General features: G+C 37.3%; 1 protein-coding gene across 1 annotated transcript in view; it reads left to right on the top strand.

Annotated features, from left to right (window-relative positions):
• The window catches only part of BCKDHB (branched chain keto acid dehydrogenase E1 subunit beta), a 133,492-nt gene that overhangs the window by 54,662 nt on the left and 51,633 nt on the right, over positions 1-27,197 (top strand). The window contains exon 9 of the mRNA XM_064447743.1: positions 23,522-23,608. Within this exon, the coding sequence (XP_064303813.1) occupies positions 23,522-23,608 (87 nt within the window). The remainder of the gene's footprint in view (positions 1-23,521; positions 23,609-27,197) is intronic.

Here is a 27,197-nt window from a genome sequence, read left to right as displayed (position 1 = left end):
TTGTATATTATCCTGCATTGTATTTTCTTGTTATGTACTTTTTGAAGGCTCTAACACACATTAAGACCTTTATCATGTTGAAATGTTTGATTTTCTGGATATGTGTTAATAAGTTTTCTATTAATTTATCAGATGGAGATTGAACTAAGCTGAAAACCATGCAGTTTGCTTATTTGATCTTTTTATGTAACTTGCACTGTCCTAAAATTTCTGATAACATTTCACTTAATATGATTATGACTGAATTTGCATGGGTTTGGTGGACATTTTACTTTTCCAAGTGGATATGGGAGGGGGGGAAATTACTGTCCTGTAATGTCATGAAAAATGTTGTAGAATGAGATGCATGGACTTGAATTATTGCATTAATATATAGCATTTTAACACATGGGAAAAACAAGTCTGGGTTTTTTCCACACCCACCCCGCCACCCCTGCCCCAAGACAGATCAGACTATTTTTTTTCTAGTTCTTTAAGTTTGCAAACTGTTTTTGGTTTTTAAAACTGTTACTACTAATATTCAGATGTTTTTTTGATGTGCATTTTGAGAATCTTAAACTGATGTGTATATTTCAGAACGTCCTGAAGACTTTTTTAACATAAAAGCAAATAATAATAAAAAAAAAATATGGTACTACATTCCAGCAGGGTATTTTAGCAATTACCACCGCCCCTTGTCTCTGATTTAATTTCAATTGTTGTATAGAACTAACCCTACAGAACCAAGAAGCTGCCTGTTGTGCAGAATATCCTTTTGCAGGTAGTACCAGACAGAACTTCAAGGGACAGATCTTACCTTTTGCTCTTAATCTGTTCTGCTTGAAATTTTGCTCCCAGCTCAGTTGCATATAGCTTTTTAATTAAAAGGGAATGTAGTAGCTCTGTCTGTACTTAAAACTGTCTAAAAGACCTATGGAAAACTTAGTTCCATATAAATTTTCCAGACATTAATTGCTTAGGCTTTTGGGTGTCAACCTAAAGTTCATTTTTTTAATTTGTTCTTTGTGAAGATTTTGCTTGCGGGGTTGTATTTGCTAGAATTATTCATCCATATCTCAAAGCACAGTCTAATCTGCTTGCTGACCTGTTCGTTATCTTGCCCATATCAATCATAACAAATTGTGATAGAACAGCAAGACTGAATAGGTTCGCTTAACTACTTCAGTGGGTGCTCTTGGATTTTGGATACCACTTGTACAAGTTTGATTTACTGGGTGGAGAATTGTTAGCTTTGTGGTTGGGAAGTCAATGATTGCATTATATTATTTTTTGGTGGGATATAATGACTGTGACTGGCATTGCTGGAACCTGCAATTATAATAAAATACCTATAGAGTCCTCTGCATTTATTTAGGGCATTTCTACCTATGCTGAAAAAAGTGAAGCTAAGGCAAGGTTGGGAGTGTATTGAAGCAAAGCTGTGTGAAAAGTGAAATTAAGGATGGAGAAGAAAGAAGATGATGTCATCCAGTACCTGGAGGAAAAACTTGTGGAAGGAATTTAGGGATATGGCAAAAAGTGGTTCCAAAATGGAGAAGAATGTGTGTTACAGGCTTGTGCTATGTTTCCTCATGCAGTGAAATTACAGTTGAAGGTGATACTACTGCTTCATTTTATGCAGACATCTGTCTGTAGATGAATTGTGTAACATTGTATAGGAAATGTAGGCTTGTATTATGTAAAGGGTTTAATAGACTTCTCTGTAGTTACAGCAAGAGAACTATGCACTAGCATTTTTAATTATATAGCAGCACATTTAACAGCATACCAGTCACCTTCCTTCCCTTTTCACTTTGAATGTTTCACCTAGCAGCTTTTATTAAGCCCACCTCAACTTTACCTAGGTGGCAGTGTAGCTTTTATAGGTGTCATTGCTATATAACATCTGTACTCACCTGTTATGGCTCTTAGATTCAGCTTAAACTCAGTGTTCTAATAGTTCCCTACAATGACTGAGAGTATGAAATGTCTTAGGAGAGCTCTTCATATTCCTCGCAGATTTTATAATCAACTAGAGCATTTAATTTTAGTTTAAGTTTGTTTCCTGGGTGTGTAACAGAAATCTTACCTGAAAGGGACCATGAGTTTCTGGGTGACGTGACACCCACCATGAAGGTTGGGTGTCAAGAGGATGGGGCCAGACTCATTTCAGTGGTGCCCAATGACAGGCCAAGGGGCAATGGGCACAAGCTGGAACACAGGAAGTTCCACCTAAACATGAGGAAAAACTGCTTTCCTGTGAGGGCGACAGAGCAGTGGCACAGGCTGCCCAGAGAGGCTGTGGAGCCTTCTTCTCTGGGGACATTCAAAACCCACCTGGATGTGTTCCTGTGCCCCCTGCTCTAGGTGTGCCTGCTCAAGCAGGGGGGTTGGGCGAGATGATCTCCAGAGGTCCCTTCCAACCCCTACCATTCTGTGATTCTGTGATGTTGTTGGAAACAATAAGGTTTTGTGTAATGTACTTTATTGCTAATTGTAACTTAAGGTGGCAAAGTCATAAGAGCCTATTTTATTCTTGTATTAAAGAGTACTTGAAAATATTTTTTAAAATAACTTATCTTTTTCTATGTAATATTTTAAAATATTCTGGGATAAGTTTCATGTTGCGGTTGCTTTAAATTGAAGAAAATGGATAGAGCAGCTGATTAATGATGCTGTTACACCCATGCGACTTCATCTTATGGAAGATGCTCAGCTAATTTACCTTTAATATCAGTCCTTTAATATCTTTGTGCCTGTTTGTTATTGGCAAGTGATTGCATTCTGTTCTTTGTGCTGAAAAAGAGGAAAGCTTTGCTGTTGTTCAACTTGATCCTTCTCCTAGGCACTGAGAAAAAAAGAAAGAAAAAAAGTAATAGTCTTTGACTCCAGTGTTTGTCTTTGTCTCTTCCAAACACAAAGAGCAGGAAGAATTACTGTTGCAACATTTGTTACTGCTTTTGTTGCTCTTTTCTTTCAGGTATCCATTTTCAGGGATGTGTTATATTAATTACTAGCCCTTGTACTTGAAGTACAATCTAGTTAAAGCAGTAAATGCTGGACAAAAGGAGTCAAATGAAGGGAAGTGTTCTGAGCTATGGCATATGCCATTGTTACTTTGAGAAGAACACAAGTTGGGCCACAGTGGTAGGATAAGCAGAATGGATCAGTGGCATCTGAGAAGAAGCAGGAGATTCAGTTGACAGTGCTAGAATGTCATCATATTCTTGATTCATGTTCTCCTATTCTGCCCTTGACTTGACTAACAACTACCCATCTGTATAGTTTTTGAAGTGTGATTTTACTTATTGCATAATGAATCTCACTACAGTGCGAAGCATGCAGGGCAGTCAGGTGCTCTTTGCTTTCGGTAAATGTTAGTAAAAAAATGTTTCCTGTATTCTTTTCATTCACACCGTTCTTCCACCCATACTTTTCTGCTCGTGTTATTACCCTGCAAATGCTTTTATCATTGATCAACGTTGTAGCTTTTGAACTAGAGGTGCTGGTGTTACAGGGTTCTCTTGTGAGTTTATTTGATTCAAAAAAAGGTAAGATTTTTATTTATAAACTCTAATTGCAACAAAGAAGTCTTTAGGAGGAATTAGTTCAGGCTGTTTTCTCTTCTTTTTGAAGACAGAATGTGAAAGATAACATGTAAGAAGAAAAGCAGCAGAAATTGCATTAGCAAAGTACTGGAAGATCTTAATCTGAAGCAATCTAAAATAACCGTGTTAAACGTTAGAATAATCTTTATAATTTTTTAAAATCAGGTGATGTGAGGGGAATTGTTCATTCGGCCTAAATTTCATGAAGATAAGGGGTTGCCAGCTTTATAAATGCTTACAGTGGTATAATTTTAAGATCATGCAATTCATTCTTTGTTCCATTTGAACTGTATGTGAGGTATTTATCCACTTGCCTGAGCAATATTCTGTTTAAATAGTAGTCACATTACTTGGATCAGCAGTGCAGTGTGCTGTAAGTTGGAACTGTACTTTGGTTTATTGTAGCTTAAGGCTTGCAGTTGTTTACAGAGAATGCTAACCAAACTTTCCAGATGAGGAAAACAGTAAGTGGTAATTTATAACCACTTGGTTACAGTATAATGCTCGTGCTGTAAGTGTGCATTACGATTTCTCCATCCAGCTAAAAAAAAAAAGAACATATTGCAAGTTTTATTACGTTACTTGGTCTGCAAATGACAAAACTAAACCCACTGTTTTGGCATGTGGTAAAACATTACCACTAAGTACTAATCTATACTATATTATCTTCTCTTGCATTAGTGGTGCATTTATTGACATGTCATCTAAACTTTGAAGTTCACAGTAGTGCTGTGTTTGGAAAATTACAAGTTTCTTAAGGAAAAAGGGCTTAAATGGTTTTACTGCAAAAGGGGATTGATTCTATTTGAATTTAAAGAGTAAGTGGCATGTCTTTATCCTTTGCCAGTAAACTGGTTCATTATTTTAACACTAAAAGCAAAAATTGAATTAATTAGGTTTTTTAAAGCTTTGAAAGATTTCTCTTAGAAATTCCAATTTCTTTACAAAATTTAGAAGGTGTGATTCTTTTCTGGCTGCTTCTCCCTACAGGGAAAATGGAGTTAGAGCCGAGGAGGAAAAAAAGAAATTTGGATTATTAAGCACAGCAATGTGACTTCATTTTTCCATTTGTTACTGTTGAACTATTTGCAATATGATGGCAACAAATGTTGTGCTTTAAAAAGCCTGTGGAAACAATTAATTTATAATTACCAGCTGCAGTGTTTTGTTGATGTTAGAGAAATCTCTTTATGCTATCATTGTTTTTGGCTTAGAGCTTAATGATGTTTTAAATCATGGATTGACTAGAGGAAAACGTGAGTTTTAGATCTTAAAATACTGTCAGCAGTTTTTGTTAATGTAGTTTTATAGTTTTATTTTCCTGTGAAAGAAGGTGAATCTACCAAAGTAATCTGTCTACCTTGTCATGTGTAAATTGTCCCTTCTACTGTACAATCAAAATGTATATACAATAGTTGATGCATATGTTGTTGGGTATGTATGTGTCTAGATTTAAAAACTATCATCATGAATGATTTAGCTGTTTTGAAGTTAAACCATTAAGATCTTGGTTGTTTTACTTAATTACATTTGCTTGCATTTTGAAATGTTGCAAAATGTAGAGATTTTCTTGGGGCAATTACTTGGAGTAATGGAAAAGCTAATATATGGAACCTTTCGTGTTTCAGAAATGACTTAGTCTCACATTGCAATTTGCTTATTACGAAAGATCAATTTAGCTATCAATTTTCTCCTGTGACTTCAATAATTGTCAACCAGTAAGATTGTAACTTGTTTTACTTAAAGCATCATAGTGTTAAGTAGTTTTCTGGCCTGTATCGCACTATAATAAAATACCAGTTTTTTTCCCAGTGTTGGGAAAAGATCAAAATAAAGGTCACTGTAAAGTAGAAGTCAAGACTTATATCCTCCCTCCCTCCCGTATTCTTTATTAATTTCATCTTTATTCCATTATCACCTAAATTAATGTCAGAACCGACATGATTGAGCAAGCTGTTGATTCAGCAAAGTGCTGAGGAAATCGCGTTAGTGATGAAGTTCTAAGCCTTCACCACAAGTGTTAAAATGTTATGAATCTTGTATACCTCGGCAAACTTCTAAAGAAATAAGATATTTCGTGGTAATACAGAAATGCTGATCAAGACTCTGAACAATCTAAAATTACATAATTGAGAGGCTCAATGCTTTAGTAACTAAACGTCATTAGAAATGCAGGACTATAGAGGAAGAGATTGTGATTTACATTAGTCAAGTGCCTTACTTACGAGGCCTTTCTGCCGCATACTACTTAGGATATTTGGCAAGTTACTTGATTTCTTTATGCCATGGGTTTGCCATTTATAAAATATGTATTGGTATCTCCTTTTCCCTGTATTGTCTAATGTAAATACGGTCATAGTTTTGGGCTTCCAGTAGCTCTTAAAGATTTAGATCTTTCATCTAATTTTCTTCAAGGCACTACAATACAACCACTTAGTCCCTTTTTCCAGTTTTCTGAATTCTGCATGCAGGCTGTTTAGTATGTGCTTTACCAATTCCCGTTTCGAGAAAATAAGTGACAACGAAGGCTAAACAACAGTCTTTCTCTAAAATGATTACATTTTACTCCAGAAAATTTTAGCGGAGAAATCTAGAAACTGTGATAAACCTGCTCGTGAAAATTTTTCTGCAAAAAGAGTTCCAAAGAATATCAGAGAATACAGATTTTGTTACTGAGCAGTAACAAATTTTTGAGCTTCTGTGAAAGGGAGTGGACAGTGGTTTTCTGTAAGCAAATGACAATGTTTCTCAGAGTAGGAAAATGGTGAGAACTAGCAAACAACCCCATTTTGTTTACTACCTGCAATGCTAGGTTATTGGTTTTCCCTTTGGCCTTTCCACTACCAAACCAAGTTTTATAAAGATCCATAACAGATCTACAGCTCTGCTAATTATTGCTCTCCAAGAATGAATTGACATTCTGGTCAGTATGGTTTTGCTCATTTGACAAGTTTGGTTATGCTGCTTTCGTTGTCACGCTCTGAGATATTTCTAGGCATCCGTATTTAATGTTTTCTCTCTCTGGTCCTTGCATATATAGAGGATGTAAATGAGGAGATCTCTACAGACATTCCAATGATTATAATGATGCAGAATTAATTTCTGAATGAGTGTTACTCAATAGCATTACATTAGGAAATTACAGTCTCAGACGAGAAGGGCTCATTTGTGCCTTATATGGTTCTTATGCCAACTTCGTGGTTTTCCGTCTGCATCATATCTGCCGTTGACCATAAAAACTGCCTTAGTAATTTGGGAGAAAAATCTTCATGTGACACTTAGTCGAAGACTATCACATTTCAAAGTATTTAGAGTAAACACTGTGTCTCAGATATGTTAGTAATACGTGATTAAACACAAAGGGGGGAACAAAGGCTTTATTATTCAGCAATATTCAGAACTCTGAAGTGAATGATTTACAGGCTTTGATTATTTTTTTCATGTACACGGATGGCTGCTGTCTTAGTTGATAAGCATGTAAAGGGTTCAGTGTGTCTTTTAAGCTGTTGATCTAAGTGAAAAATGCTAGAGTCTGTGTATCATGTTCAATACAAGGAACCAAAGAGTTGGTTCTTTGAGGAGTATACACTAAATAGATATGGAATATTTATAAACTCTTAATGCTGATAATTTGTTCGTGCTGCTGACTCATTTTGGTGCTATGGTGATCAGTACAATGGAAAAATTTATATCAGTTACTGGAAGCAGGCTGTTTTTCCCATGTTACTTTCATGATTTTTTCCAGCTTATCAGGAGAGGCTATTTAAAAGTAAAATGTATTTATTTCTCTATAGATAGACTTTCTTTTGTGTACATTTTAAAGTCTCTATAAGTAGTGATACTGGAGCTAACACTTGCGTTAAAAGATTCAATGTAGCAATTAAATGTAGCTCTATTGTGTGTCAAGAAATGTCTGTGTCAAACGTGAGGCTTGATTTGGTATTTGTCCTTGAAGAGACTTCCATTGACGTCAATAAAAAATGCGTACGTTTTGTGACAGTTTCTAGGTCACTTTGTATGTTACTGTTCTATTGGCCTATGCTATGCCATCAAATGTCAGTGGCTTACTATAGCTCTAAGTAGCATGTCGCTTGTGCACAAAGACCATTAAACTTAATGGAAATGGAGAATGAATTTGAGTACAAACAAAACTGAAAGGCACATGGCTAACCTTTTTAATGTCTTTGAGCACTGGGAGAAGTTCTTTTAGTGTAGTCTAATCGTTTTATTAGTTTTAGCTTGGATATGCAAGACAGATGTTGATGGAACATGCTGGAAGATTTTGATAGTGGCATTTGCCAGAAAATAGAGTAATAGATTATAAAACTCAAGTTTATCTATAAAGGAAAGATTGTTGAATCTCAACCTCTGTTTACATGATGACTCAGTCTATATAAATTTGCAGTTTTTACTTTTCCTGTTTTCTGGACCAATTGTATGTGACAAAAAGTCTGAAGCTGTATGATGTAATCTTGATTGATTGCTACTGAGAGGTAATGTTTTGCCCTTATCCCAGGCATTGCAACTGTAGTCACTCTTCAGGGGAAAAAAGTTAAATCCATATTACTGGATTGAGTGAGATGCATCAAAAAGATCAAACTAAAGGTCACTTTATTTTCTATGGATTTATGTTACATATTTCCTACATTCCACCATTCCATGTATTCTCTGTTTACCTACATTAGAATCCTCAGTGCCTTTATAAATGGCTGGCTAGACAAAAAGTAGCAATAAAGACAATTCATTGGTGCTTACTGGTTGCTGAAGAGCTGTGGGAAAGATAGTGTTAAATGCAGCTTGTCTTTTATTGGGTTACTAAGTTAGTAGGAGTAACTTCTCCCTCACCCAGACAGACTGATTTTTACCAAGCTTGCAGGAACTTAAAATATATTAAGTCTTGCATTTGGCTGACAAATGGACAGAAAAACAAGATCAGGTCACAGAACCCTTGTTTCCTTGGCTAACAGGCCATGGACAGAAAACAGGCTGAAAATTAATATATCCCTTGAAAATGACTGTTCATTTCTCTATATGCTGAAGTAGGTCAGTTATGGAGAGTGTGTAACTGATAGAAAAGAGTGGAGATCAAAGAAGAAATGTGATGAAGATTGCTTAGATGGTTTTGATGAAGAGGGCACAAAAAAATAGAAGGGAGGATAGGAAAAAATATAGCAGTAAAAGAATGAAAAGAGAAGAGGAATTGGTTGTTGCTCTAGAAAAATTAATTTAAATGGGAAGTAATACAGAAAAAATGTTTTCAGAATAATGTAAACAAGGGATACAGTAATTTTTAAAATGTAAGTTTGCAAGATATTTGGCACAAAATTCTGTAAACAATCTGTATCATTCAAATAGTTATCACATCCATTAGACATCTGCTAATGCTCATGTTTGAAATGGGTCAGAGATGTCACAGGTCTCATTTTCAGACATGTACTTGACCGTCTTGGTCTACTTCATATTCTTAAATTATTTAGTGATTATTTTGCTCAGATCTCTGCATTGTATTGCCTCATGCTTTCCCATGTAATCCGCGTGAGTAATTTAGATGCTAAGTCAAATCAATCCTAGGCACAAGTAGGTTCAACAGCTGCAGTGAAATGGATTCATCTGTCTTGTGATGAGCTGTACAAATTTGTGCGATCAGAACTGGAGTTAAGTTCAGGAAATAGAAATGAAGCAGATGCTGGATGCATAGATACCAAAGCTCCCACTTCTTGTGGAGTTTTAGTGAAAATTTTTTTTAGCAGTGTAGTGTAGCTTTTCAGAATTGTTATTCAGAATATAAAATGCACTAGCTTTCAGATTTAGCATACATTCTCTGGTCTTCCTTGATGTGATTCTTTCAGTATTACTTTAAAAAGACAGTTGCTGATATCATGAATGTCAGCAAAGTGGCTCTCCCTGCCCCCACCAGCCATGTGGAAGACATCTTCATGGGTGTTTGTTGAAGGCTACACACCTATTGATGTTCCCTTCTTCTGTGTCTTAAATGTTTTGTGAACACATGGCAACTAGAGAACACTGATTTTGGCTGAGTTAATGATTTTAGCCAAACTTTGGATCTATGAAAGTTTGAAGAACTAGAGCAAGCTTTTTAAACATCTATGTCTCTTTTTTTAGAAGGCTGCATATTAGTCTTGGGTTGAGAAATCTCCTTTTAACTTTCACTTGCTATTTGTGTACATTGTAAGGGGAACTGATATGATATCCGGGTTGTTTGTGAGATCCTCAAGAGCATGGACCATCTATGGTTAGATAAGTAGATCCAGGGAATGGGAATCAACTTAGGAATGTTGTTCCCTGCTGAGGGATTTAGGTGAAATCTGACTCAGGACAAAAGTGTTTTTAAGCATAGAAAGTCCTGATCAAGGAGAATTATTTTAATGCTATGCCAATTTCTTGGTATGGAGTAGAACAGAATTTCCCTGTTCTTGTTTTTGGTCAAAAAACCAAACCCCTTTGTCTAGTTCTGAAACATCAGTTTCATTTTGATCTTTCTATTTGGAAAATAGAAAGGGTGCCCAGGTCATAAATGTCAATTGCAGGCTGTCTCCTGTTGTTCTACCTACTGGCTTTGTCACGTGCTGCACCTTCTTACTGACTGATAGCCTTTGTATTAGGAGGTGTGTGTAACTTGCCATATATTTTGTTAGTTTTTTTCATAACAGTTTTAATGTGGAGGTGATGTTCAGATAGTTTCTGTACGTCTTTTAATGTTGTGTCATGGGTTGATCAAAGCAGGATTTTTGCTGGGATGCTAACTATTTTCTGTCCTACATGGTTATTTGAATCGGGTTAGAAGCTACTGAGAATTTTATGGGAGAAAATTAAATTATTATGGTGGGTTCAGCGATAAAATTTCAGACTGTTTTACTTATTTTCTTGGTGACCTGATGCTCCTTTTTTTTTTTCTTTTAAGAATAATTGTTTGCTTTTTTCCAAGTTCTCCAAACCTATAGTTAGTGTCAATAAAATTATTCGGAGGATATGTGGGTCATATCTGGCAGCACAGTGTTTTGCTTGTGGATGAATACTGCTAAAATTTGTTCCGTGCAGTGTTATTGTGTGTGTACTGGGGTGTGAGTATGGTAGTGAATTAGCTGGCCCATTCTTCGACCCTCCAAAATACCTGGAGAGGTTGTTTATCTGGTGTTCTGAACAGAAAGTGTAGTACAACATTTGGACTAACAGGAGATTTATAGATCTTACAAATAGCTGGATTGTCCATGGGCACCCTTTCAGAACTGGCCAAGATCCCATCTGTCTTTCAAGAATAAAAGAATAAATTGTGTGTGGAAATCTAGCTGAGCCACTGTTCATCCTCAGTGTTTTATGACTCGGCAGTGGACTTAACAGCTTTGCTGTCTGAGTTTTCCATATGGCTCTAAATGAGAGTTAAAGCACCTGGTGCTGAAAAGGCAAAGGTGGTGGTTATGGGGAAGGGGATAAATAAAACTAGCTAGATCCTCTTAGTGTCTCAGGAGTTTAGGTACCTTGGTAGTCCTGAGGTAGGCACCTCTAAGAGTTTAGTACTTACATCCTGTGCAATGTAGGTGTTTTCCCTGCCTTTTTGGGTGTAGAAGACTGCAGCCTTTCCTTAAAAGTTGGCTTGGAGGAACCTCAAAAACCACTCAAACTTAAAACCTTGGATTTTTTTTAATAAAAAAGTATTATAGTGAAAAGGATTTGTATTATCACAGACTGACTATTCCAGGAGTTTGTGGGGCAACTGAAATTTTCAACTCCTGCAACTGTTAGTAAGCAATATGCACGTAATTGCTGAAAGGTAAAAGGAGGGCTAACTAATGTCAGGGCTAAGTATTAATTTATTAGTAGGCTTATAACTTCGGAGACCTTTAAATGTTAGTTTTCAGCATAAGTATAGAAAAAACTGAAGCAGCAAGTTAGTTTGTGAAGACTTTTGCATGATTAACAGGGCAATTAAAATGATAAGGGAATAAAAAGGCTTAGAAAAGGACTTTTGTCTTTGGAACATCAGCTGAATGCAGTGAAGCTACACAAAATTTGAAGAGGGTCTTATAATGTGTCCTTGAAGATTTCTGGGATGAAAAGGACCTCTTTAGTGAGAAGGATCTCTTTGGTGTGCAGCATTGTCTGTCTGAATCTGCTGAGACTTCCTAATTTTGCTTCCATAAACAGGAAATTAAAAAGTAGTCTAGTAGAGGAAGGAAGGACAAATTTGTCCATGGTGCGTTATTAACTACTGGTCATACTGGTGAAGTTTGGAGGCTGCTGCTGAAGTTCTTGTTTTCTGAAACCATTGCTATGAAGCTTTACGTTTTAGGCTACACTCTCAGAAAGATTGCTTGAATAGATGTATTTAATTGTGGTTAAATAGACAAATATAGTTCAAAGTATTGAGGAATTATTAGTTACCAGTCCAGCGGATTCATGAATATTTTCCATTAGTTCAGTTGCCTTTATACTTAAAAAGACTATTTAAAGAATCCGTTCATAGTAATTACTAGAATGGGAGATTTAGAGGCATTTGGTCAAAAGAAGCTTTTTTTTATAGTCATCTTGCATCAGTAGTGTTATCCAGGTTGTATATGGGGTCCTCAGAAGTAAACAGGGACTCCTTGCACCAAACGTATATTAAAAATATTAACTGCCACTGTTAAGGAGAGATTCCAGTATCAGAAAACAAATGAGATGTGAAGAGGTAGAGCACAAGAATGCAATAGAATCAGTATAGTGTATATGAAGTGATAAGAATAAGCCAGGTGGGTTTTATTTGCAGATTTACTTTTGACTTCTGAATCAGTTGTTTCTTCCTAAACAATTGATTCCAGTGTGTATATAGCAATTTATTTTAAGGATATCAGAAGGTCAGACTATGGAATTCCAGAAGTAATTTTTCTTTGCCTATCTCTTACTGAAGTTGGTTAATTTGTTCCTAAATATTTTTAGATTAAGCAAGTGTATCCGTCTGCACATGATGTAACTTTTCTCCATTGTCTCCACATCCTATGACCATTATTAGCAGCTACCGTCTTCTTAGCAATTAACTGCTTTAGGGCATGTAGGATGGTGTTATGAATGAATTACAAGAGGGTTTGTAGCAGCTTTGTTTTACAAGAGTAACTTTACTGAAAGGCATTAGAAAGTTAGTCACTGGTTGATAGATTATCAGTCCTTTTACTCTAGTTTAGCACTCTTCTATTAAAAACCATATCAAGCAGCCCAAACTGTGTTGAGATGCTCCCTGCTGTGTGTCGTATCTCTTTTCTCTTTTCACAGTCTCAGCTATTTAAATTGAAAGTTGTTTTGGAGAGGAATTATCTGCTACTCTATTTTTATGGTGCCTAACACGTTGGGAACCGGCCCTTGGTTCTTGGCTTTGCAGGAAGCTTATAAATCTCTCAGTTGAACATCTCAGCCATACTCTGACAATGTTGTGTAGGATGTAAAGGCCAAAACTGTTTTATTATCCGCTTTCTTCATTGCTACTTAGGATGTTCTGCCTAGTCCTGTAGCCAACCCTTTTGGTTTTATTGCAATTTTAAAAATTTTCCAGGTTACTTTGCATTACTTCTGTGCTTGTTTTCATTTCTCATTATCTCTTCACCACTATCTTCACACAGCATTATGTTTTCCATGCTATGCAGGAAGAAGCCATGATAGTCTTTCAGAATTATTTTTGGCATTTATAGTGTAAAATGATACATATTGGAATAATAAAATCCTGGTGTGTCGAGGCAGTAAGTTTTATGGTTGCGCTAACATTTCTCTGCAAGTTGTTTCATATGTGCATCCCAGCTGTGGTCACATTAGTTCTTTATGAACTGTTCCTGCCAGACATACATTTTAAACTGGGGAAAAGATCCATCCTGATGTGGATTTCAAAGTGGTAAGGTTTAATCAGTGCGTAATGCAACTTCAGCATAATAGCATAAACCATGCAGTCCTGCCACTGGGCACCACCAAAAGAGCCTGGCTCTGTCTTGTTTGCATCCTCCCTTCAGGTGTGTGTATACATTGATGAGATCCCTTAGTCCTAGTCTCTTAATCATCTTTGTGGCCCTTTGTTGGCCTCTCTCCCGTATGTCCATGTCCCTTATACTGAGGAGCCCAGAACAGGACACAGCACTCCAGGTGTGGCCTTACCAATGCTGAGTAGAGGGGAAGGATCACCTCCCTCCTCCCTTGACCAGCTGGCAACACTCCTCCTAATGCAACCTGGGATAACCTTCTTTGCTGCAGGGGCACATTTCTGGCTCGTGGTCAACGTGGTGTCCACCAGGATGCCTGCGTCCCTTTCCTGCCAAGCCACTTTCCAGCTGTGCGGCGCCCAGCATATACTGGTGCATGGGGTTGTTCCTTCCCAGGGGCAGGACTTTGCACTTCCCTTTTTGAAGTTCATGATGTTCCTGTCAGCTCATTTCTCCAGCCTCTCCAGGTCCCTCCAAATGGCAGCACAACCCTCTGGCCTATCAGCCACTCCTCCCAGTTTTGTCATCTGCAACTTTGCTGAGGGTATCCCGTCATCTAGAAGTGACTGAAGAGTTGCCTGAAAAGAAAACTGCAATCATATTTCCTAAATCATGATTTAGAATGCAGTTCTGCAAATGTGTACTGAGATTGCTGGGATGCTCCCTGCTGTGGGTCACCGCACTGACAGCACACAGACTGCGTGCAGATGCACGTCTCCTGCTTCAGTGAGCACTTGGTTGCCTTTTTGTGACCAAATTCAGGACAGTGTTGTGTATTTCATAAAGGAATTATCAGTAAATTCTTTGGTGGTGTTTTTAATCACTGAAACTGATGTTCTTCACACAGACTGAAAGTTTCCCATAAATTCTGAACAAATTATGGAGACAATGAGGAAAAGTAAGCGTGGTCTTGCTAAGGCTAACTCATGCTTGACCAATGTGATTGCCTTCTGTGATCGAAGAGTCTGGATCTATGGACAAGGGGTGAGCAATGGATGACACTTCCCTTGGCTTCGGCAAGGCTTTTGATACTACACCTGAAAATATTCCTGTATTCAAGTTAGGATGTTATGCTCTGATGAGATGGACAGCTGGATAGGTAAAATGCTGTTTGCATGATTGGGCCTAGAGCGTCATGGCTAATGGGTAGAGTACAGTATTCTACCTAGAGGCCAGTGATAAGTGAGTACCTCAGGGAGTCTCTACTGGGACCTGTCCTGTTCAAACATCATTATCAATATGTGGAGGAGGTGGAGTGCACCCCCATCAAGCTTAACAGACGAGACCAAACTCTGGGGAGGGGGAAACAAGTGATATGCTTGAGGGCAGGGCTGCCAACTGGAGGAACATAGACAAGCTGGAGGAATGGGCTGACAATGACTTTATGAAATTCAGCAAAGTCAAATGGCAGGTCCTTTACCTGGGAAGGAAGAGTTTGATAGTAGAGACCAGGAGTGCTTGGCTGGGGAGCAGCTCTGTAGGCAAAGCCCTTGGGGACCCTGATGGGCAGTGAGCTGAACGTGAGCCTGCAGTGGCTCTGGCAGCAGCAAGGGCCACCATCATCCTGAGCTGTGTCAGCTGAAGTGTGGCCTTGGTGATCAAAGGCAGCAATTGTCTCCCTCCACTCGATACTCAAGGCTTGGGCCCCCAATAAAAGAAAGATATTGATAAGGTCATCAGGATGGTTGAGGGCTGGAGCCCTTGCTCTTAGGTAGATGGGCACAGTCTAAAGGGTATAAATGGTTAGGTAAATAAATGGGGCAGGCAAACTTTACACCAATGCTGATAATTTTATTTGTAATCCTTTCTATTAAAAGGAGATGCTTAATCAGATCTGTTGCTTGGAAAATGTAGGTACTTCCATATAGGTGTTCAGCCTGACATCCCCCTAACTCACTGCGTGAACCTCACTTGAGGTGAGAGGCAGTAAAGCCTCAACTGTTTAGTGCAGTGGTATTTGAGGTGTAAGGACCATAATTCTTCCTGGGAACAGCTTCTGCGCCCTGACGTGCTAAGGTCACATCATGCTGTGTTGAACAGTAGTGGAGGGCTGTCCTCTGTTCCTTCACTAGTCGCTGTTTTCTGTTACTGTTGTCTTCTTCCAAGAACCATGTTTTGATTCTTTGTGCAAAATGAGAATCCGTGCCTGTTCATCTTTGTGCTCTTTGCAATCGGGAGCCCTAAAGAATCTGCTTGTCCTCACTGTGTAAATTACACATCACAGATGCTTTTTCTTTGGGGAAGCTCTGTCCCGGCCACAGCCTGTCGCAGCGGCCTGGGGCTGTGCATCTGCTGCCAATGAATTCCAGGCTTGTAGGTCAGAAAGCACAAACCTCAGCTGCATCAGCTGAACAAGCAGGCAATAATGGATTAAAAGCCTCTGTTTTGGTTAACTACTAGCAGGAAGACAAAGATTTGTGCTCTGCTAATGTGGATCAGTTAAAATGATTGGCAACATTTTAGCTATTTGTGTCAAGTTAAAAAGAAAGTACATTTTCTTTTTCATTCCCTGCTGTTAGTCACCATACCTGTCTATTACAGAACTGCCTGTGTTTTTCATTTCATTGTTTGAAAAGCATTGTTCAAGATTTTTCTCCAGTGGCCTTCCTAAGTGATTGAATAAGAATGATGTTTTTTCCTTTCTAAGTAGTTTTAACTTTGATCTACGTACACTGTTGCCAGTGCTCAGCTAGGATTCTCTGGGATATTATTGCAATACTCTGAAAAATTTATTATAGTTACACCAGTCTTATGAATCTTAACAGAATGAGTGTAAAGCTGGCTGCCTCATTACCAGTAATTGAGAAATCTTATTCATACTTTGGACTGTTGAGCTGTGTGCGATGAAATAATGGTGTGTCATGTCATTTGTTTGCCTTTGTGTCTTGATTTTACTGATAAATGAATTTCAGTAAACTTTGGAGTGTGGCATAGTCATGATATAGTAGATTTGACGGCGCTCTCTCATTTTGCTTCTCTGGGAATTTAATACTGTTGAAAAACACACCGAAATATTTTCTTTTCTTCTAATTCAGGGTAATGATTTAATATTTTTTCTTTAATGTTAAGAATTATTTTTTCCGCTGTGTTGGATCTTTAAAGAGTTCATACTATTCCAAGCTTTTATGGCTTCCAGGAGAAGGTGGTTGTTCTATGCAACTGGTACTTATGTTTTGCAAACTAGATCATCATCATCAGGCAGTTACAAGGTTTTTGTGTTTCCAGGCTCTTAGGACACATCCTATTCCTCTTCCCTTCTATTCCTTCTCTTTGCACCCTGGTAAAAAAAAAAAAAACCAATAAAAAGTGCTTTGAGTTCTATTTGGTATACCACAGATTCCATAATGTCAACTTGCCAACTCTGGGATGTCTGGAAATTGGGGACATAGTAAATGCATTTAAGATTGTCAGCGTATCACATGCACAAACAGTTCATTGTATCTGGGTATGTTGGACCTAATGTGTAATGCTATGGATCTGCACATGCATAGTAAATCTGATGCTCAGTGATTCATGTGGCAGGTTATGTTAGACATTTCTCTGTGGGAAATGCTGAATAAAAATCTGGGATCTTATTTCTATCCCTGTGCTTATGATATTAAGTACCAAGAATGCTGCTGTGCAATTTCATTTCTTATTGAAACATTAAAAGGAAAGTAGAACTAATGGGTTGGGGAAAGTAGCCTCCCTCAGGTTTTACAATTTCCAAGCACAAATTCATTAAAGCTAATCTAAAAATGAAAAACAAAAACCTGGTTTTTTTCAAGGCATTTATTGAAACTTTACCAAGTTGGTTGTTTTTTTTTTATTTAAGCTTCCATATTCGGACTGGTTTTCAGTGAAGGCACATATCTGTTAATGTTCATTGTTATACAGTTTTATAATTGATTGCATACATGCTTAGTGTGAAATGAGATATAATACAAATACAATTTCAGTACTTGTGCCAGCTTCCTTAAAATTACTTTGAAAAGCTATTTCTTCAGTTATGCAGGATTTTTTTTATAGCCTGTAAAGAACATGATTGAAAGTACGAAAAACTTTAAATGTGAAAGTGAACATAATAATAATTCCTTTTCTGTAAGAGATGGAAAATATTTTTATTCTGAGAACAAGATTTTCTTTTTAAAGAAAATAGGCAACTTGCCATTGTGGCACAATAACAGACATTTATAATCTAATTCTGACTTTGATCATTTCTTTAAAGGCAGTTGCTCTGCTAGTGAAGCAGCTGGTTACTCTGGAAGTAGCGCTGTTGCTATGTGTGTAGAGTATGGGCATAACATGCAGTTGACCATCAAACTCATTTTGGTTTAAGTCTGCTCTTTCCTAAGTAAGGGCATAGTATGTTACTGGTAGTGTTGGCACTTAGATCTCAAATTGCTTGGAAGCGCTAGACTTCTGTTGTTTTCTTCTGTCATCAGTGCCTGTAGGAGAGGAGAAAGTGGCCAACATGATGAATTGAGAGTTGAACAGAAAGTGATTACAGAAACTGTTGGATAAAGAGGGTGGTCAGGGAGTTTGAAAATAATTTGCTCAGCTGCTTCACTGCAGAAACACTGGGCTGCAGTTCAGAAAACCTTCAGAGTGCAATCTGAAAGTGTTAGTCTTGCAAAGGCATTAGGGTGGTTTTTTTACATTTCATTTTTAGGGTGTTTGTGCTGCTACCCTTTTGCTCTGACACAATGTCATTTGTCATCCATGTGGATGACACCAAAGTAAAACAGCCCTGACAACGAAATTTAGGTGGGAAAGTATAGTCAATAGTGGTTTCTAGTTTTGTTTTGGGTTTAGTAGTTGAATGCCCTAGAGCCTTTTCTCTAAGGACTGGATAAAGCACAGGTGACAGTGGTATGCCATGACCTGGGTCTCAGCTGCCCTCTGAGGGAGGGGGCACTGCTGAAGCTTTCTGTGAGCAAATCCTGATCTGCTGCTGATCTCTGAACCTGGCTCTGGGGTGGTGTTTGCTGCTTTGTGCTAACTGTGCACTGCTGTCAGATAAACCAGTTTATCTCCTTCAACTGTCCCATCCAGTGCTTGAGGAGATGCCAGGGATGGGCTAGGAACAGGAGGTTCTGGGTAGGGTAGGACCTCTCCCTTTTGGGAGAAACCAGGGTTGTATCAGCTGAGCTCAGCTGTGGTAGTGCAGAGTGATCATGACACAAAAGGAGCCATGCTCTCTAAATGCCTGGATGTTGCTTCTGACTTTCCTCTATGGTCTGTTACTAAAGATGGTAAAAGAGTTGCCATCTTCATTTAATTTGAGATAGGTGATATCTACAGAAACTCTTAGCACCCTCAGAAGTCTCTCTGGTCTTTAAGTATCAGCAAACAGCAACTTCTGGTTGTGGATGTAAAGAAGGAACATTTTTATCAGTGCCATTCTCCTGAGCCACAGCATATTTTTTGAAGATGCATTTTTAAAAGTACTCTATATGAGCTACAGAATGTGCATGCATCTTAAAATTTTAATCTCTTGCTGAGGTAAGTAGAAGTGTAAAGACTGGAGTGTTGGAAGATAGAGTGGGGATGTTGGGGAAATGGGAGAGAATCAAGCTCTTATAGAAATGCAGGAAGTCTCTGGTTCAAGGGACAGAATAGATCATTCCTTGAAAGGCCATCCTTTTCTTCAGTTAATCCAAATTAAAAAAAAACCCACTCCAATTATCTACCTCTTTAAAAGGTGATAAAATGGCAGGATTCTATGCTGGCTAATTTGTTACACTGTCCTGATTTAACCACTGTCTTCTCTAGTTTTATGCCAGTGGTATTTCCCATTAAGTGTGAAGGGTGAGAACCCCATTACTGGATGCTACTGTGCTGCATTTATTTGGACTGTAAATGCTCTTCTGAATGTCGGGCTTTGGTTATCCTGGAGGTTGAATGCTTGCCTCATTTGATTTGGCAGGGACTAATGTTTTATAGTATAAAAATGAAGTTAATTTTTATAGAAGAGCATTGATATCTGAAAATAATCATTTAAAATGTCCACTGTGCCCTGTAGATTGTAGAGCAGTGACTTCTGAAATTTTCCCTTTTAACTGATTAACCATCTTACTTCCAGGAAATAAGATGAAATTTCCATATGAAGATCTAGAAATTAAATAAATTAGCCATTCTAGAACCCTATCAATGTAGGAAGAGGTTGGGCTGCTTCTTCATGGGCTATGTCTTTCTTCTGATCTATAGGGTCTGAAACATTTTTACATGTAATATGTATTTAAAAATTTAAGAAAATCACATTGGTTGTTATTGGCTGCTGTTATTACTGTAGAGTACTGTCATCTGTAAGATAGAGGAAACAATATAATAATTGAAATGAAGAGGGCATACAGACACCCAATATGCTTAATGGACCAAAGAATCTTTCTACCAGTAATTTATTAATCTGATACCTTATAGTGTTTTTTCCACAAAAAAACCCAAGCAAACACACATGCCCCCCAAACTCCCCCAAAACAGTGTCCCAAATCAGTTAGAAGGAATAATCTATAAAACTATTAAATTAGCAAGGAAGAAGCAAGTAGGGAGAAATAACTCAGAAATAAGTGTTCAACAATTCATAATTAGGTGCTCAGAAACCAAGTTAACATAGTTGAGAAGTAAGGCATTAGTGCTGCATTGATTTAAACTGTATGTTGTGTAAAGGCAGTGCTAGTGAATGGAAATAGTAAAGTCAGTGAGATTCTGCAGAGTCTGATTTTTAACTAGTTTTTAAAATATTTCTGTTAAAGATATGGAAAACATTTTAAACTGTTACTGGTAAGTTAGAGGTAACTAACAGCTGGAGAAATAGATAAAATAGAGACTTAGTCACTGATAAAGAAAAGATAGGTTCATTAACTGAGATGGGTTCAGGCACACAATATATTTTTCAGCATATCAAAATATGATTTTGTATCTTGAAATAAATGCATACTACATTTCCATCTTTATTCCAAGAAGCAGTTATCCTTTAATGACAAGACCCTCTTTCCCAAGAACAGGGAGTCGCAGTCATCAGTTGAAACTGGACTTGTGTTGTTATGCTTTGGCCAAAAGGCCTCATATATCCAAGAACTGCAGTATCAAGGATATGTTATCTCCACCTTTGCTGTTGTTCTGAAAAAGGCTGGAATGCTGGTTCCAGATGGGTGTTCTTCAAGAAGGGCATTGAAAACGGGAGATGATTTAGGGCAAGGTTGTAAGAATGATGAAGGAATTGGAAGTGTGTTGTATGGTGAAAGATTTAGAGTTCAGTTTGCTTAGTTAAGCAGAAGCGTGGTTAAGAGATCATTTGATCACAATCTGAACATATTTCTGTGGGGAGCAGAAATGTGATAATAAATAGTTTCTCCATCTAGCAAACAGAAGTAAAATAAGAACCAACAGCTTGAAGGTGCAGCCAAATTAGTTTGGAAAGAAGGTGCAAAATTTTGACAGGGAAGGCAGTTAACACCAGTAGCTGATGCATTTGCAAGCACTGGGAAAAAAAAAAAGTAATAATAAAAAATAATAATCGAGATTGCATGTCTTTCTGAAAGACTCACTGTAGCTTAGCAAGAAGTGCTAAATATGAAGTAGAAATTGATGCAGGGGAACCTGTAATATTCAGGAACCGCAATATTCGCATCCATCCTTAAAGTCCAGGACTCTACTTGCAGTGCAGTGTAGTGGTTAATTTCTGCTCGTTTGGATTCTGGTTTAACTGTTAGGAGAATTTTTAAGGTATTTCTACATGGCACAATGTGGCGCAGGTATCCATGCTGACCCTGAACAAGCTAGGATGGGTACTAAAAGCACCAAAGCTCTGCTAGCATGGTTTCCCATCAGGAGCGATATATGGTGCTTTTTATAGCAGGGCTGGGATGCTTGTATGCAGTGCTTGGTGGTCAGAGCTGCTAGCTCGCTCTTAACAAGGTCCTACAGGCAAGGAATCCTTGAAGCCCTTGGGAATCACATGTAAAAATAAGGATTTCTCATATAGGAAAAGCAGGTTTCCAAAATGAGAATTTTTTGTCTTTATTGTTTACATGGGTTCCATGTGAGAACAGATAAATTAATGCAAGAGAAGTTATTGGTTACTTAGAGCAAGAAACTGTATTGAACTCAGGAAACCCGTGATGCAAAAATAGTTGGAGGTTGAGAAATAGTGAACAACGCATTAAAGGCCCTATTCTTACTCTTCCCTAAACATCATATTATCTCTGTTGTGGAGACAGGATAGTGGACTGCCAGATTATTGGTCTGATCCCATGTGGATTTTCTTATATGCATTCCAACAGTGTCTGTTTCATACGATTAAATTCTGAGAAACCAAATCTGTAACTTTAACTATAGCTTTCAGTGTTTCAAAGTGTGAGTTTCTCAGAACAAAAATATGGAAAAGAATCTTTGTTTAAAATAAAAGTAAGTAGATTCTCAAAAAAAACTTTAAAATTGATGCATTATATCAGATTCACCATAGCAACTTAAAACTGATTGTATCAGTTTTATCCTATCGATGTAAAGCTGGAGTGTACATTTTGTTTGTTGAACTGTCATTTTGATGTATCGGACAGATTTATAGTGCAGTCGGTGACTCTGCTCTTTAGATGTGAATTTTCAGTGCTGGCAAAAGAAACTGAAGAAATCAGCCTATGTAACTGTGGATTACTTTCTAACCGTTGAAATGCGTTTTCCTGTCTTGTTTAGCTCTGAATGTTGTCAAACCATTTCATAGCACGGTATATTGATCATCTTGTTTATAAGCCTTTTACTTGCCAGTACATCTGTGGCTGAGCTACTTAAAGCCATTGACTGAGTCATTGCTAGAAAAGCAAAAGAATTAGAAAAGTACTTGAATCAGAAGTGGTGTATAATTAAGGCATTGCATTTATGTATTCTATTATGTAGTAAACACAGAGCTGCCCAACTGGAGAATGTGCTGGTGTAGACAAAAAATTGAAGATCACAGTATTAAGCAAGTCTGACCTGATAGCTAGCACTGTTTTGGGCTTTTCTCTTGATGACTAGTAGTACACCAGCAATACATTGTGTACTTATCTTAAAAATCAGGCTGTAACTGTTCTTGAAAGGTTTACATGCATATTATTCTGATTTTTATTTTCTGATGTACATCTCTAGACGTTCATGAAAATTTTTATGCACTGTATGAAAATACAAAATGTGTATTATGAAAAGTGAGTTTTTGCCATATTTCTGCCTGAAGGTATCTGATATTGTTTGATTCTAGGCAATTTAGCATGTAGTTGCAATAAACTTCAAGATATTTAGGTGTGGTGAAGCTTTATACTCCCATCACATTACAAATATTTTGCTTTGTTATGTTTCACAATGAACCCAGTTTGTTTTTTTGATTAAAAGATGCTTAGATCACCTTCTGTATATATTCTGCTATGTAATTATTTATAAAGTAGATCACATAAGAACTGCACAAAGTGAGATTTGAAGTTAGAAAAAGTTGCTTCTACTTGTCACGTAAAACTTAAGTAAGCAGCATTAATCCACATGATTGTTTTCTTGCTAAAATTTTTATTTAACAGTTTTACTTTCAGAATAGCTATGATTCATGACTTAGGATCTGGTTGCATATGAGATATGTGTTAGTGAAGGATTTCTTTACCTGTGTGTCTTAGTATTTTCACGATCCAAGTTTTTACTGACTTCTTGTTGAAATCGGTATTCTTCAAAAATGTTACAGTTTGCATTGATAGGGTAAATTCATATTCAATGGAATCAATTTTTATTCTTGATATTTGCTTAAAAGGGAATGGAAGATGTAAACACTTTTTTAGTAAATATAGAAACATCCTATTAATTACTCAATTTAGACTTTTAGGATGATTTATCTTTCCATGAAAATGAAGAAGGGAAAGCTAGCTACGTTCTAACACTGCTAACAATGTCATATATTTTGTATATTCCACAAGTAGTACAAGTAAGAAATCACAAGAGCTGTATTTTGATTACATTTTGGTATTTGTTTTTCCTTTTCAGTCAGTGGTGAAGACTGGACGATTGCTGATTAGCCATGAGGCTCCTTTGACAGGAGGATTTGCATCTGAAATCAGTTCCACAGTTCAGGTACACAGGTTATTTGTATTTAAGTGTTTTGTGTGGCTGCATATATTTACCTATGGAAATAATATTTATTACTACATTAAAAGTTGAGTTTTTCATATTTTAAGTTATTCTCTTTTACATTTTTATTTAATTTCAGTTTTGTGGATGCTTGTCTTACTCTATCTGAACAGCTGAGAAACCATGTACCTACTGGGCACTCTGCATAGCATCTGCTAGGCTAGAAAATTTAACTTTCGCTGAAAAGTAGGGAGGATGTGCTGTCAGATGCAAAGAAAAAAGTCTTTATGTATAGTCTGTTTTTAATGTACCTTTTTTACCTTTCTCATATTTTTCTCCCCAAAGCTTCTTAAAAGTACATTCTAGGAATGTTGAAATTGGACACAGAAAAAGCACCCAGGTCCAGTACAGTGTAATGTGGTGTTAGACGTAGTGTCAGAGGCATCATTAGGAAGGCAGTCTGTGGAAGTGTTTTATGTCTAGTTGTAGTGACACTCACACACATGTAGAGCTGCTGTGCACAGAACAGCTTTGATGGGTTGAGATGTACATCAGTATCAGTTGTCTGGAGTATTAGGCTTTAACTATTTTGGAAGTCCTTTTGAGCTTTCTGACGTGTTTTTTATCTGTACTTACATACAGATTTTCCCCTTACCTTGATTTTTTTCCTCTGCACGTCAGTGATACTGGTTTATAGAAACATCTAAACTAATTGTGTCCATCACTGTCTGGTTACTGTTTTCTGATTATTCTATTCTATTAGAGTAGTTAAATTATAGGACTAGAGAGAGCTGGGATTCTAAAATTCACAAAATATAAATCGTACGGGCAGTAGTTAAAACTTGGGAATTAGCCTTTTTGTAGGAAGGAATAGAGTTAATTGTTCTGGGGATATAATTTTGAATTAAATATCCATAAGGTGTCAGAAAACTGTTTCTTGATCTTTGTGATACTATTTCTTTTAAGAGTAACTGTGTTAATTTTAATACAATTATATGAAGATTTTTTCATTTTTTTTTCTATCAAAATTTTTTCTCCATTAAGAACCAAATTATCATCCTTCTAAGTAATTAGTATTTTACCTCCCCTCTTTCATAGGTAGCCCCTCTGATTGAAATAGGTCTAGTAAAGCCATAATGTGCTGCCAACTGTAAGTGTTGAAAGTGATGATTTTTCTTAAATTATTATAAAAATATGAAATAAACTCAAGTAAAAGAGCCTGTCTTTTAGTGTCTTGGGTTATTGTTAACACTGAGGAGAAAACTATTCTAAGCCGTGCAGCAATCTCATAATTTACTGGCATAAAAAAGGAAGAGCATATGTATTGGAGAAAAAAGTGAGTTGAAAAGAAAAAAAGCTTATCAGAAAATATTATTAGAAGAACATGGGTTGCTCGATATATTACTGAAGGTACAAAATGAGTTTTCGATCTCCTCAGACTTCCACTAGGAAAGGTACTTACCTGATTGATCCATCTTGGGGTTGTTTTTCATATGAGAGATGTATCTTGACAAATATAGCTTATTTAGAACACAGTTTAAAATGCTTTATTGAAGGTTGTATTTATTTCTGTAAACATTGAAAGCAATTATTTGTTTCATTATAATAGCTTATAATTTTATATTAACATTTTTTAGGAAAGTAGTATTTGTATTTTGAGAAATATCAGTTAATTTATCACACATCTACCTCAGAATTAATTGGAATAAACTCTTTGGCATTGAATTTATCCATGGCGAGTTTCTTTTACATAAATTGGTTGACTTGAATCCATGTTATAACCCTATTGTCATTACTCTTTATATCCATCCTTGAAGATTTTATCATCCGTACTAAAATTTTGATACCAGTTAAATTTAAGGATATTCATACTGCAAAAGAGATTAGAATAATATTTACGAAGCTTTACAACTTTTTAAAGAACAGTATTGCTTTAGGCAAAATAAAGGCCTTGCTTTTTTTTATTCAGTTAAACACTTGATCTCTAAACGATCAAGTTAAATCCATACGTCTAGTATCACTATGCTGTAAAAATAAAAATGAAAAGTGAAATTCTCTTTTGCTGGATACAATGCATACTGAGAATGCCAAAAATTGGGGATTGCAGTTGGCTTTAGTTTCCTCTTACACATGGAAGTAATAAGACTTCAATAAAGTGTGTCCAGTTGGATTAGATGGTTAGTTTCCATATTGTTATTCCATCCTTGCTGTGAGGTCTCTCATCATAGCAATAAGGTGAATAAAAGTACATAGGTTGTTTTAAAAGTTAACTGTCACAAACACTTCATGGTGATGCACACTTCAAGGAAAAGAGTATGAATGGAAATGATGTACTACAGGAGAAAACTATATTGAAGAGTTTACTTTTTGCATGTGAGAGATTAAAAGCAGCATTCAGAGAGGATGTTAAATAAGATTTGTTCTATGTCAAATAGAGTATTTTAAAGGGGCACATTATGGCATTAACTAGTCATTTACTCTGATTTCTCAAACACAAAACTAAGAACAGGATGAGATGGTGTAGTTAAAAGTCTTTGTGATGTGACTTTGCCCTTTGTACTGTTTCATATGCGATCTTAATGGGTATTCTGAAGTGAGCAGCACATGATAGGATAAATTCAATACAGGTACAGTTTTAATACTTCATATCTGTTATGTTTGGGATAAAAGCTTGCAAAACTGTCATGATCATCAGAGAGGGCACTAAACTTTTGCTTAAGGCATACAGTTGGAGCACAGTTTGAGAAGCCTTGGAGAAGGGCCCATTGAGACATCACTTCCAAAATAATGAAGCATCGGGTGTGGAAATCATCAGTATATTAATCACTTGTAATATAAAAAAAATCTAAATCCAGTATTTGTGTCCCTGTAAAAAAAGAGAGAGGGAGAGAGAAACAGAATGTTTTCAAAGAGGGATGAGAGGGAGGAAAAAGGGAAACAGGAGCAGATTATGTTGTGTGATAGAAGGCTTATCTCCATACATACGCATGCATTCAAAGGAGCCCAGTGGCACAGCGGCAGACAGGGGAACCCCAATAATCCAGTTCAGGAAACGGAGCACCCAACTCAGCTCCTGCCAGGGCTGTCCCCAGCCTCAGGCCCATGGGCCAGGATGGGACACCCAGCACCAGGAGTCAGGGATGCTCTGCAGGCTGAGGGGGGTTGCTGCCTGCCAACATTTGGGACTTAAGGGACGCAGGGAGGAGCATTTTGGAATCATACAAGACTTATGGGATGTTTAGAGGATGAACCAAAGGTGGGGAGAGGTGGGGACCAAGGTGGTGTGGGGAAGAATAGATATGGGGAAATTGAGAGATAAGGGGATAAAAAGGACTGGCCGTATATAAACAGGCCAATAAACAGGCCAGTTGATATGAGTGGCCATGCCCTGGAGCTTGATCAGCATGATGTGTCCCATCTTCTCATTAAACTCCATTTCTAACTATTTTCCTGGGTGAGACTCTTTCTATTCAGTGTGCATGTGTGTGTATGGAGGCCTAAGTGCCAGCCACTGCAGTACGAGCATGGGTCGTTGGGACCAGTGGGCCTGGGACTACCAGACTAGCAGAGGCCAAGTGTGTTGGTGTCTGTC

The sequence above is a fragment of the Phalacrocorax carbo genome, chromosome 3, assembly GCF_963921805.1.
Source record: "Phalacrocorax carbo chromosome 3, bPhaCar2.1, whole genome shotgun sequence".
Classification (NCBI taxonomy): Eukaryota; Metazoa; Chordata; class Aves; order Suliformes; family Phalacrocoracidae; genus Phalacrocorax; species Phalacrocorax carbo.
This window is presented reverse-complemented; position numbering and strand designations above follow the sequence as displayed.